The following is a 13,835-nucleotide window of genomic DNA, read 5'->3' on the forward strand; positions in this document are numbered from 1 at the left end:
GCTGGTTAGGGGGTACTTGGCTGAAAAAATATTTCACAGGGGGTACATCACTGAAAAAAGGTTGAGGACCACTCTGCTCTACAGTATGAGATACTACCACCCTGCAATACCGCTGTCTGCCAGCGGGTGGCGGTAACAGCGCTGGAGGTTCAGACGCAGTAGCAGAGCAAGAAGAAGAATAAGAAGTCTCTTCTTCTACGCCATAACTCTAGCTCATGCGGCTGTGAATAAAAAGAGAACTAAAACTCTATCATTTAGCGGAAAATGCTGAAAAAGAAATCTAGTAGCAGCCAAAAGAAAAGGAAACATTTGCACAGTGAAGAAAGACCAGACGGCAGGAAACGCAGAAGCTTGGATCCCCGCACAGAGGTGAGACATGCAGGCAACACTGCACACACCCCAGCTTTAATACCTTAAAACTATAGGAAACATTAACTACGAAAAGGCTTTTGATTGAGAGCACATATATAAATCACAGGTGCTGTTTTTGCAATTCTGACTCCTTCCAGAGCATATTTTCAGCTTAAGTTGCACAGTAAAGTGTAACATCAGACAGGGTTGCGGGTGCAAAAACGCAGGAGCATCACACATGCACGTTCCAAATGGCAAATTATATGGAAACTGGATCTGTAATCAGTACTGGGGTTGAGGGAGGATGAGGGGGGATGGCATCCCCCCCCTGAAATAAAAACGGTCCAAATCATCCCCCCTGTAAAACTGCCATCCCCCCTTTCCATCCCTTATATCATTTCATCAATGAATGTGGTTTTACTGCTATTTCAACATTTAGAGTCATCACCAGAAAAATAACACCATAAAAATTACTTATTTGACAATTTTCACCTGTTTCAAGTAAACTTTCACTTGAAATAAGTAGAAAAATCTGCCAGTGGAACAAGATCTTCTTATTACAAGCAAAAAAATCTTGTTCCACTGGCAGATTTTTCTACTTATTTCATGTGAAACTCTACTTGAAACAGGTGAAAATTGTTTTTTCCAGTGATGAGTCTTGTTTTAAGTGTAATGAGATTTTTTTTACTAAAATGAGACATTTTAACTAGAAATAAGACAAATATTCTTGTTAAGATTTTGAGTTTTTGCAGTGATCCATTTTACTTATCCTGTGAAGGACAGAGTCATACTGATAAGTTCAGAAAACTGTTTTTTATTGTTGTGTTTTGATGTATTTGATGTAAGCCCAGTGGATATTTAAAGCTTACAGAAGGCTGCATTTAACTGCTGCTATGTCATTCCTGCACTATTTCTGCAGGTGTTTTGGTCACTGCTATTATTTGTAATATATTATATTATTTGTAATCAGCACAAATTATCTGTCCCCATATGATAAAATCCACCATCCCCCCTGATTTTATTTTACAACTCGAGTACTGTCTGTAATGTATAAGTGTAATTTATAATTTTGTGTTTTTGTAATTCATTCACTCATTCATTCGGTTTAAAAGCAAAATACCCTCTAACATCTTAAGACCAAAGAGCCAGAGTTTAAAGTGACAGATTTAAGGCTGGGGATCTTGTGGGGTCACTCATTAGGCAACTACAACCATCTTACTTTGTGAAACATGACAACACTCCTAACAATATAAACTGCATCTTTGAATGACACAGCATGGACAGGGAAACACTAAAAACAATAATGAATAACGTATTTGATTGTCTTGTAATTCCCAGACTTGGAGGAGACTGCTTGTGATTTACAATTAACTTCCACCCAAGGACTGAGATTACTGCAGATACCTAACTCAAGATAGACTTAAACGTATAAAATTAAGTGCAAGGCACCGCTCACTTTTGCACCCCAGAACAGTATTTCTGACATTTCCAGCCCTAATCTGTACAACTTTAAAGTTGTGTTTTCCTTTTGTAATACAAAGCATTTTCAACTCAAATGCCTCCAAGTCCACCTCCTGATTTTATTTGGGATGTCATCTCCTGTTGTTTATTCACTCTCCTCTCCAACCTTCACTGCACATCCCTCATTGAGAAGTTGACCACAGGCATTTAAAGCTTTCTGTCTTTACCGCCTCTCCATCTTCCATTCTGCTGTCCTCGCCCTCATTCCTGCAGATCCCGTCCCTCTCACTCTTACTGCCTTTCATCCCTCTCTCTTGCAGAGCATCCCCCACTCTTGTTAGGATTTTATGAAATTGTTAAAAGTACGACAGTTTTTTTTCTATAAGATTGTACACTGATGGTTGCTCTCAGCGCAGGAACACATCCTGTTTTTATGACCAGACTGATTAGCTGGGTTCTTCTTCAGGTGAAGACAATGAAGAGAAAACGGATGTTTAAGATTGATGGGTCCCCTCCTGTTTTTCTCTGGGTTTTGGTTGTCGTAGATCTTTGCTGGGTTGGCATGTCGGATTAGAGATAGACAACAGAAAATATATGGCTGAAAGTTACATGTTTAAGTTTCTTTCCCTGTAGTTGGCCTCCCAGATGAGGTTCAACATCAGCTCCTATAACGTACAAAACACCTCCCTTTTTCAGTATAAATATGACTGGATTGATGACCACGCTGTGCATTTATCTCCTACTTATGTGGTTTGAGAAAAGTGTACCTCCGGCTGGAAAACATTGTGCATGATATAATAAAAGCTTGTATTAACATTTGATTCTGTTCACTGGTTTTCTAATGGTACACCAGACAAACGAACACGCAGATCTTACACTCTGGTTATGGAACTTGCTCCATGTTAACATTTACAGACCTGCAGTTTCCTCTGCACACACAGTTCATGGAGAGTGTAGCCTTACTTATCCATCCATCCATTCATTATGTTCCTCCCCAGATTTGGGTCATGGGGGGAGCAGCTTAAGCAAGGAGGCCTGGACCTTCCTCTCCTTGGCTACCCTCTCCAACCCCTCCCTGGGAATACCGAGGCCAGCGGAGAGATATCATCTCTCCAGCTTGTCATGAGTCTACCTCAGGGCCTTCTCAGTTGGATGTACTTGAAACACCAAACCAAAAGTGGCACTCAGGTGGCCTCCTTACCTAATGCGCCTCTGGAAGGTGTGGGACATAGATTGACAAGTAAACAGAGAGCCTTACCTTTTGGCTCAGCCCTTTTTTCCATCACAACAGACTAATACAGAGTCTGCATCACTGCAGACGCTGCACTGATCCACCTCAATGTATTAAAAATCCTCCACTTGAGGCAGCACCTCATTCCCGATCTAGATAGGGTAGTTAACGCTTTTGTGACTCAGAGCCATGGTCTCAGATTTGGAATTTGGAGGTGCTGATCTCTGGGGGGGGGGGGTGGTGGTCCCGGCACAGTTCATCCAAGTGAGGGCCGCGTAGCTGGCGCTCAAACTCGAACGTCCTTGTCAGGGGGGCTGATAAGAGGGGGAGCCAGGAAGGCGATTGGATATGGGGAGAGGGGGGTGTGTGTGTAAGTGTGTATGTGAGAGTCTGTGACGCGATAAGTCCGAGGACCTTTCGCCCAGAGAGCGCAGCCAAGCGTCCTTGATGTTTTTCGGGCAGCCGTACAGTTCTGGGAGGCAGGATCCTCAACATCCTCAACAGATAAAATTTTGAGACACATCGGACGCCAGTTCTTGTACGCGTCCATCGTGTAGCCAGCAAAAAATGTTCCGTCGGGGCAAGAGGGCTCCCTTACCCCCTGGCTTCTCGTTGCAAAAATTTGGTCAATGGTACTGAGAGACCAGTTAATCAATTCCATGATTGTAGAGTTTCAGAGGAGTGAAAAGGAGAGACTCTGAAGACAAGACAGGACAAAAGCAGCAGCAGGGCAGATAAGGAGGAGAGAGCAGAAAAAGCGTCCGCCTTCGCTGAGAGCCGGAAGAAGCCTTTTTTATATATATATATATATATATATATATATATATATATATATATATATGTGTGTGTGTGTATATGTCTGTCTTTGGTACTTCCACACCTCCCCTCTTGCCCTTTGCTTCCTCCAAATCCTCATCTAAACAGGGCAACTCCCCCTGACATCCTTTTAACCTCTATCATTGCTCCTACAGCAAACATTTCATTTGTACTCTCGGATTTGTTTTTCCTTGAATGAGACTGCACAGCTGACTTTTATCAATGCCTACAAAAAAGGATTTCATGGTTTGTAAATTTTAGTTGAAGACTCCTAATGAAAAAGGTTGGGGCCAGTCCACGCTCACCAAAAGCTGCTCAGCTGTACATAAGAAGTGATGTATCACGGTGAACAGCAGGGGGCAGTAAACCACCACTTTATGAGCTACTGAAGTGCAGCAGAGGAGGTTCAAGACAGGAAGTGATTAAGAGGGCAGCAGCACATCTGTCAGTCACCCAACTCTGCAAAACAATGTGGAGATGATTTTTAAAGAGGTGTGTTAATACTATGATGCAGAAATGATCCAAATCTAACATGGCCTAAAACACAATTACTACCCAGCAGGCAGCCCTGTAACTGTCATGATTATCCCTTATGACTCACTGGGACAATAAGTGGAAATATTCATGTTATTAATTTCACCTGTGCCTTTCCTTAGGAGAATTGCCGGAGTGGGTTGTATTAAATAAGAGAGAGAAGTCTCTTGTAGCAGTTATTTTATTCATTTGCTGCACTGACTAGATTACATTAACTGCATTTTAATTTAAAAGCACTCCTTGTTTATTTGAGTATGTTATTTCTCTAATAATATTATTTCTTTTGCTACCAGCAGGAATCAGACGAACATTCTACATTAGAGCATAACTGCTATTTAACGTTTAGAGATTAATTGAATTGAATTGTATTGAATGATGCTTTATTAATCCCCAGGGGAAATGATATAGTCGTAGCACAAGTTAGCCAGGAAACATAATTAATTTCAAAAAAGGTACTTCTTATCAGATTTTACTGCTTTCTTTTTTCATTCAGTCTCATTACTGCCGAGTCTTCTCAGCTGATTTAAGTGATCATGAAGGTCTGACTTTAAGTATTGTATTTTTAAGCAGTCATAACGGTGCCTGTGGCAACACTTGCAGTCTAAAGATTTTATGAGTTGCCACAGAAAATAAAACATGAGGAGGAAATGTGGAAATAAAACAGTGGGAATGCTAAATTAATCTGGAATGTCCAGGCCTGCAGTTCCCATCCTGAAGTTTTAGGTAATTACAGAACAAATGCTAACAGTGCAGTTGTTGGTTTGTTTTTAATTTTGGTTTTAACCAAATGCACTAAAAGTATTTGACACTACAACAAATTGGAACATAAAATAAGAACAAGGTAAAGGTGTTTCTTTAAATTTGGATGGGTCATAGGGTTACAGACACAAAAGAAACGTGGAATGTTTTCCAATAGTTAAAAACCAATGCAAAGGTCCTATATCAATTTACTCAAATATTCACCAAATATGAAATGTTGAGGTCTGCAGGCCTCATCCCAAAGGTTCAGGGTAATCTCATAAATATTAGCTGCACCAGGGCTGGGCGATATATCGAGATTTTAATATATATCGATATATTTTCAAACGTGATATGGTACGAGACAATATCGTTTATATCGATATAGCTTATTTTGTGACACATTGACTGTACATCAACGCTGACCCCTCGCGCTGGCAGAAAGTACCTTTGTGTGCTGAAACCTGACAGTGTTGACAGGTTAGTTTTCCTGGCACAAAATCTGTAAAATGTACAGTAGCTGACTTGTAATTATTTGAGATTTGCTCAAAGAGATGCAATATCTGTTTACATGTTTTATTTGAGATTTGAACAAATGTTTTGTTATTTGCACAACGGTCAACCTCAGTGGAAAAGTCTGCCTGTTACTGTCTACATTGTATTAATTGCACAGTGTATTTTAATTTAATTGTTATGCAGGAAAGAGATATTTGTTTTATTTTATTCAAGAAGCATTTTTATTCTATATATGCAGGCAGTTTATTTTTATTTCATTTGTTTTATACATTTTGATATTGTGCAGACCTCTGTTAATAAAGGTTCCTGTGTGACATTTGGCAAGTGGCTTTGTATTAAAACTGAAAAAAATGAAGCTAACAGAGATGCTATGCTATAATGCTTTGGGGTAAACCCCAATTATGTCACAGAAAAAGTATCCATATATATCGAATATCGCTATTCAGCTAGAAAATATTGAGATATGTCTTTTGGTCCATATCGCCCAGCCCTACTGTGCACCATGGCTACTCCTGGTTTCTACCTTAGAACTATAGGTGGACTTCCACTAGCAAGGGTTTGGGGTATTTTTTACAGGGCCTCCGTTATCAGGAAAAGCTTTGCAAGTAGAACTTTTGGGAGTTGCCCCGGGTTACGTACTTCAGCACGAACCAGAAAAATTGCCGGGTGGAAAAGAGATGATGTTCGTTGTCTCCCTTCATGTTCAAGCCCTCTCATTCATCACCATCCTTTCAGTTTGAAGTGTGTACAAACAAACACAGCAACCATCTCTCCTCCTCCTGCAGTGTTGAAAGTGCTGCACTCCTGCCAGCAGGTTTGGAGTCGTTGTTGGCTAAGTCAGTGGATCCTACCGGGGCAGCCACCAATGGCTGAAAAGAACAGACCCTGTTATGTTTCCAGTAGTGTTGGCCCGATCGATCGGGCCCGATCACGGCATTTTCAAAACATCGGTATCGGCCAAAAAAGTATCGGGACATACCTAGTTATTCATGTTTTTAATATATATTAAATCGTTTTTTTATATCGTTGCATCTAACGTCACTTCTGGCCGACGAAGTAAGCAAAACTAACATGGTTTACATGTTTGAATTGTGAAATGTTATATCTGTTCATGTTCATTAAGCTGCTGCTATTCATTTCATGCCATTTAGAATGTTGTACTAAGGTTAAGCCAGAAAGTATTTTAATTTTCTTGTGTTTGTGAGTTTGACTGGATGTCATTCAACTACCTCTTTTGAAGTTAAATGTATTTATTTTTGTTATTGCACTTTTCTGCACTTTGTTTTATCTTACAATTTCATGTTTTTACATTTTGTGGCACCAGAGCTGATAAGCTTTGTTGAAATATATATCCATGTTGTTCTCCAATGGACAATAAAAGAAACTTAGGATAATTTGAGTTTTAGTCCTCTTTAGTCCAAAATGTATCTGATCTGGAAAAATTATCGGAATTGTATCGGGAGCCAAAAAAAGTGATCGGATCGGGAAAAATCGGGATCGGCAGATACTCAAACTCAAGTGATCGGGATCGGATCAGGAGCTAAAAGATGCTGATCGGGAAAACCCTAGTTTCCAGCCTCTTAAGCTTTACCCTGGACCCTCAATAATGGAAATCCACCTACTTCCTCAAAAAAGCTCTTTTAAATTGTCCACTTCGATTAGCTTTTTCTCTGTTATCTTTGAAATTGTGTTTTTGAATCATCTCAAATCTGTGTGGCAACATTTAGGTAACCAGAGGACTTTTTTTCCCCCTTCCCTTCAACTTGCAGGAGTCTAAGGATGAGCTGGCTGATGCTGAGCTGGACAGGGTTGGCAGTGACATTGAGGAAGGGGGACTGAACCTCAACCTGCCCTTCCAGCCCATCACAGCTTACGTCAGTGACAAGAAGGAAATGCTGGAGCAGTGTTTCCGAGTGTTAGGGGAGAAGAAGCTCCGGAAGATGCTTCCCGATGAATTTAAGGTGATTTGTGGGCACACAGGCTCAGTTTTAGACCCCCAAAGTTCAATGTCTTATGATGAATACAGCTGGACACAGTAATTGATGATGTTGGAGTTAAATATCGTTAAATATTGTTAAACTAAGGTGTTATTGATTGATGGATCTGTTCATAGGCAAACTCAAAAGTGAGTCAATCTGATTTCATAACAGTTGAAATGTTGGACTTTGCCTCTATGGATCTTTTCTTTGTGTATCGACCACCTTTTGTCCTCAAAACTAATCCCTTGGAAGACTGTAGCTACATTTTAAAACTTTGCATTTTCCCAGGAAAAAATATTCCATTACTTTGTATGATTATTCTGCTTCAGAAGACAAATACATCCGAGCGTTTGTATTGTTGCTCTACGTATCTCGTTTTTTTGTCACTTCCCAGATTTCCATCTGTAGCTATAAATAAGCTATAGATCTCCAGGCCTTATAGACATTTTAATTAAAAAACGGTGGGCGATTCTCAAACAGATGGAGAACTAAAGGAAAGCCTTTGGCTTTTCTTTTACCGTTTGGTTGAGCGGCTATCTAAGCACCACATCAGATATGCACTAAAACAGATTCTCCTTCACAGGAATGTAGTTTAGAGGAAATCAAATCGCTGTGTTGGGAGCAACTGGATCCAATCTCAGAGAAGAATATTATCCAGATCTTAGCAGGTAAATGTTTCTACAAATACTTTTAGGACCGTGTGTGATTGAAACACAACAGTGTTTTCATTTAATTAAAGCCTTTGTTTGTGTTAAGGAGACGAGCTAACGGGTGGAAGCGGCAGTGCAAACGCCCTGGAAAGCCAGTGAGTTGACTTACTCAGGTAAATTTGAGAAATTAAAGATTATTTTTTTTCCCTTGTGTAATTTTTTTGTTTCCCTTATTTAGGCAAGACAATAATGTGGACTCTACGTCTTGCCTGAAGGAAATGGCAAAAGCAGAAGACCCTAAGCAAGGTCATTTGTGTATGAGTAGCGTCCTTCACTCTGATTGAAATCCTTCAGTTGAAAGTATCGTTTACAGGAAAAAAAGGACATGAACTTTTCTTCTTCTTTACAGAGGGAGGTGGCTCTGGAGAAGAGAGTGATGTCCTCAGTATAAACGCAGACACTTACGATAGTGACATAGAGGGACCCAAAGAAGAACAGAGCGCCCAACCCCTGGAGGTGAAGGTGAAAGTGGGCGACGGCAGAGGGGAAGGCTCTCTCCCGGCTGTAAAACCAACCACCACGGAGCCTAAGAAAGACATTCAAAACGACATCGAAAAAAGTGTCAATGAGATTTTAGCATTGGCTCCAAGCAAGGACGAAGCTAAAGATAAAAGTGGGCCACCGCAGTCCTCAGACGTGGGTTTGGACGACCAAGGCGCGCCTCCTGCCAGTGGTTCTCCTCCTGCCAGTGGTTCTCCTCCGACTGGTTCTCGTCCGGCCGGTTCTCCTCCGGCCGGTTCTCGTCCGGCTGGTTCTCCTCCAGCTGGTTCTCCTCCGGCTGGTTCTCCTCCGGCCGGTTCTCCTCCGGCCGGTTCTCCTCCGGCTGGTTCTCCTCCGGCCGGTTCTCCTCCGGCCGGTCCTTCAGTTAAGCAGCTGGAGCTCCTGGAGCTGGAAATGAGAGCAAGAGCCATAAAGGCTCTGATGAAAGCTGGAGATATGAAAAAGCTTTGTATAGCCAAAAACATTTAGTTTGTTTAAAATTCACTTTAGTTTTTATTGAAAATTTTCCCTTTACAAAGGTGGGACAACTCACTCAAAATAGTACTAAAACAAGTACAGAACACATTTGAAAAAATAAAACAACATCAACACATGGGAGTCACTTTCCAAGCAATCTGTCCATATTCCATTTTCCTTTTTTTTGTTTTGCCATTGTTCAGTCATAAATATTGTCCATCTTGTCCATTTCTCTCTGAACTGGGCTTCCTGCAGCCTTAAGCGATGTATCATTTTTTCGTTTGTATAGATTTCCTGGACCAGGTGAATCCATTGTTCTTGAGTAGGGGTGTCTTCCCTTCCCCATTTCTTCGTGATAGCTTTCTTAGTTGCTGTTAGTTATATTTTTACCAGGTATCTGTCCTTCGTTCTTATATTTTCTTCACTTAGGTTACACAAATAGAATACTGTACAAGATAATGGAATCTTATATCCAAGTATTTTCATCAATGTATCGTGTAACGTTTTCCAGAACCATCTGATTTTATCACATTTCCAGAAAATGTGTGAGTGATCCACATTCATTGTTCCACAGCCTCTCCAACAAGGTGTATTTTTGTTCAACTGTTTACTCTTGACTTTGGGTGAAATAAAAAAACTTATCAGATTTTTCCAGGAGAACTCCCTCCAGATCCGCAAATTGGTGGATGTGTGGTGTATTTTCCACATGTTTAGCCACTCTTCATCTGTGATTTTAGTTTGTTTAACATTCATATTGTAGTTCCCTCTTCACATCACTGATGCTGAACTCTTATTTGTGCTTGAATGAAACAAGTGAACTTTTAAAACAAAGGACTGGTGGATCTCCCTTGTCACCGGATTTACTGTTTGAGTAACTAAGTTGTCTTTTTTTTTTTATTCCATGTTGGAATGGGTTTCCAGTCCGTTTCGTGCAAAAACAGGGGCGTCAATTGGGTATGAAGGTACGGCAGCCCCCACACCTTGGCTTCAAGGGAGAATATAAATGTTTGTTTTTTAAATACATTTATGGAATTACTCTGTCTATTTGTATTCATTATTCTATTACTTAATACATATAGAATAAATGCAAATCAGAACAACATGATCGATTTCACTAGTTATTATACACTGCAAAAACTCAAAATCTTAACAAGAATATTTGTCTTATTTCTAGTTAAAATGTCTAATTTTTAGTCAAAAAAATCTGATTACATTTAAGACGAGACTCAAAAACAACCATTTTCACCTGTTTCAAGTAGATTTTCACTTGAAATAAGTAAGCAAATAAATATGCATGTGGAACAAGATTTTTTTGCTTGTAATGAGAAGATAAATCTTGTTCCACTGGCAGATTTTTCTACTTATTTCAAGTGAAAAATTACTTGAAACAGGTGAAAATAGTCAAATAAGTTATTTTTCTGGTGATGACTCTTGTTTTAAGTGTAATGAGATTTTTTGACTAAAAATGAGACATTTTAACTAGAAATAAGACAAATATTCCTGGTAAGATTTTGAGTTTTTGCAGTGAGCGAGACTGCATTTGAAAAAGTTCCAATTTTCTTGACCACACAGATAAGCTCCATAGCAGACTTCTGTGATGAGTATTTGCTGGACGTGTTGATTTGATACTCTAGTTAAGTTCTGTGACTCGTTACCTTGCCATACCTTAGCTTCCACTGAATTGACGCCACTGTGCAAAAATAAACAAGAAACTTAAGACAAACAATGGCTGCTTTCTGGGATGGAAGAACCGTAGGTGCAGTTTCCTCTCCCGCCGCTAGATGGCGGTGACGCGCTGCAGCAGATCATGACGACGCAGTTCTCCGGGGAAAGGAAGGAATCGCTTTATTGGGTTAGAGGGAAGATGGGCTCATGCAGTGTGAAACATAGTTGTTGTTTTTAAAGTCATGATGCCACTAAGTAATGCAGCTTTCCTTGAGCTATGTGAAGAAAGAAAGTGTGTTCTTTGGTAAAAAGAGCCAGTCCTTCAACCCAGAAAACGTGATTGCAATGTGGTAGGATCCTTTAAATATGTCTCACTCTTCACTCTAAAAGGAAGCATGCAACCCCTTGTACTGCCTTTTTCTGTCACATTTACATTTTATAATGTTAACTTTGGTTTATAACTTCAATTTAAAACATGTCTGGTCAGAAAATTACAGATAAACTTAAGAGTAAAGTAACATTTGTGAGATTAGACCTCCTGCTCCCACTTATACACCCAAGTAAGGACTCCGTCACAAGCTGGAATAAATGGCGCCCTTTTATCAAAATGACATGAGGGTTTTTTTTGCAGCAATTTGTGCTAAAGCCGCTCTGTTTCAGCATTAATGTTGTGTAGTTGTGTACAGTGAGCGTGTGCAGCTCTCTACCTCACTACCCCCAAAGGAGACAATGAAACGTGCGATAAGAAGCCAGTTGCCTCCCGGGTATTTGCATTTAAAAGGTTTATTTCGTGGAGAGGGTGGGAGGGTTAAAAGTGTCATTCTCTACCCGTTTGGATGTGCAGGTATCCTCACACTCCTGAGTGATATAAAGAGAAAAATGTCTACTTTAGTGAAGATGCTGAGCTGCAGATGGTGGCTGTGATTGGCGAGTATTTATCGCTGTCATTTCACCGCTATTAGAATGCCAATTATGATTTGGCGTGTGTGAATAAATGGCTGTTAAAGCAGACCTGAGAGTGAGCAGGGCCTGGAAAATGAGTGGATGGAGGTGAGATTATACTTTCTAAATTCAAATGAACCTCGTGATCCATGTTAAAACATTGAAGCGTGATGCTAGCGCCCATGGTACCATTATGGAATCCGGAAGCGAGGGCTTGCTGAAAGGAGCTGCAGCTATTCATCTCCTCAATAGCTGTACCTGTCATTTTATTCAGCATGTGACCAAGCCTTTGGTTAGTGATGCCTGTTGAAGATTTAAAAATGCTATTGTTATCAAACCCATTATTTTAGAATAGTTTATCTTGTGAACTTTAAGATTTGAGATGCTGCCACAGCGAAGTTAAACAAGGAGAGAGCGCATTTCTAGTTGACTGTGGAAAACTAAGTTCAAAAATGTGGATTTTAATTTGACTTAAATACAGACATGCATGGTCATCAAGGATGTAAATAATAATGATTTTTTGACTTTTTCAATCCTTCATAAACAAGTACAAATTTTCATGCATTTAAAGGAGCATGAGGCGAGAATAGACCCTTTTTGTGTTTGTAAACAATGATGACGTAAAACGTATGCGCGCGCATTTTGGCAACGGAAGTACGGCGGAGATGAACAGCGTGTCAAGCTCTGCAAGGGGATTATCAACTAAAAATCACGAATCTTACCTTAACAAGTTGACTTTGACAAATGGTGCCCGACTTCCAGATCCGTGTTCTATTATGAGTGGGTTGAAGACGTTAGCCAGTGGCCAAATGGGTTGTCGTCCCGGGGCGGTCCCTCCCCCCTCCCCGCGGAGCTGCGGAGCCTCCAACCCGGACTGAGAGGGTCATGAGCGGCCAGCGGATCCCCGAGCTCCCGGAGGATCCGGAGCGGCTCCTGGAGGATCCGGAGCGGCTCCTGGAGGATCCGGAGCGGCTCCAGGAGGATCCGGAGGATCGGGACCAGCTCCCTGAGCTCCTGGAGCGGCTCCCGGAGGATCGGGAGCGGATCCCCGAGCTCCCGGAGGATCCGGAGCAGCTCCCGGAGGTTCTGGAGGATCCGGAGCAGCTCCCGGAGCTCCCGGAGCGGCTCCTGGAGGATCCGGAGCGGCTCCAGGAGGTTCTGGAGGATCGGGACAAGCTCCCGGAGCTCCCGGAGCGGCACCCAGAGCGGCTCCCGGAGGATCCAGAGCAGCTCCGGCCGGGTGTGCGGGGTCCCCGGGGACCCCGCCCGCCGGCTTCTCCGACCGCTTCCTCCTCAAGTTCCTGCGGGCCAGAGACTTCGATGTCCCGCTGTCCCTGAAGGTACGAGCCGCCGCAGGAACACCGGTTGCTCTGAAATGGTCGTGATCCTGTCGGAATCCTATAAAACTTGAGTCCGCCGGTGGAATAGCGATTGGTACAACCGTATACGCAACAACCAGACATGTTGATGCTGGGAACAGTTTGTTAAATGCCTGCTAACCAGTTGTTTCAGTCAGAACTGCTGGAGAACAACGCCACTTCTGTTGCCAAGATGCGCGCGCAACATTATGTGACGTAGGTTGAAAAAGGGTCTATAAGAAATGAGACTCGCGCCACGACGACCGTCGGGGTTACTGCAGCCAACAGCGAAGCCGGCACGGGAGCGCACACGGACTTCTTACTTCTTTACGGCTAACGCTACTTAGCACGTTAGGCCACTCCGACTCCTTGGTAATCTCATGTGATTTTCAAATCAAGCTCTAAATATGACTTACAGTGTTATCTTACCTGGTCAGTAGGAAATGAGCCATGTCAGCATCTGTTTTCAGTCCCAATTCAAGTTGAAGCTGCCTCCATGACTCAAACGCGTATTCAATGTTTACTCGTGTGCCTGCCCGTTTTTGCTCGTAATTTCTTTTCGACTCGCGACTTGTCT

At 41.7% G+C, this 13,835-nt stretch overlaps 1 protein-coding gene across 1 annotated transcript; it reads left to right on the forward strand.

Moving 5' to 3' along the window:
- Nucleotides 1–228: 228 nt before the first annotated feature.
- LOC133420251 (caspase activity and apoptosis inhibitor 1) lies at nt 229–10,244 on the forward strand. The gene is made up of 7 exons (XM_061709885.1): nt 229–369; nt 7,417–7,608; nt 8,210–8,294; nt 8,383–8,431; nt 8,515–8,582; nt 8,686–9,042; nt 9,202–10,244. Exons 1-7 carry the CDS (start codon nt 265–267, stop codon nt 9,303–9,305), a joined length of 960 nt encoding a protein of 319 aa, XP_061565869.1. The 5' UTR covers nt 229–264; the 3' UTR covers nt 9,306–10,244.
- Nucleotides 10,245–13,835: the final 3,591 nt, after the last annotated feature.

Source organism: Cololabis saira, chromosome 20 (assembly GCF_033807715.1).
Source record: "Cololabis saira isolate AMF1-May2022 chromosome 20, fColSai1.1, whole genome shotgun sequence".
Lineage (NCBI taxonomy): Eukaryota > Metazoa > Chordata > Actinopteri > Beloniformes > Belonidae > Cololabis > Cololabis saira.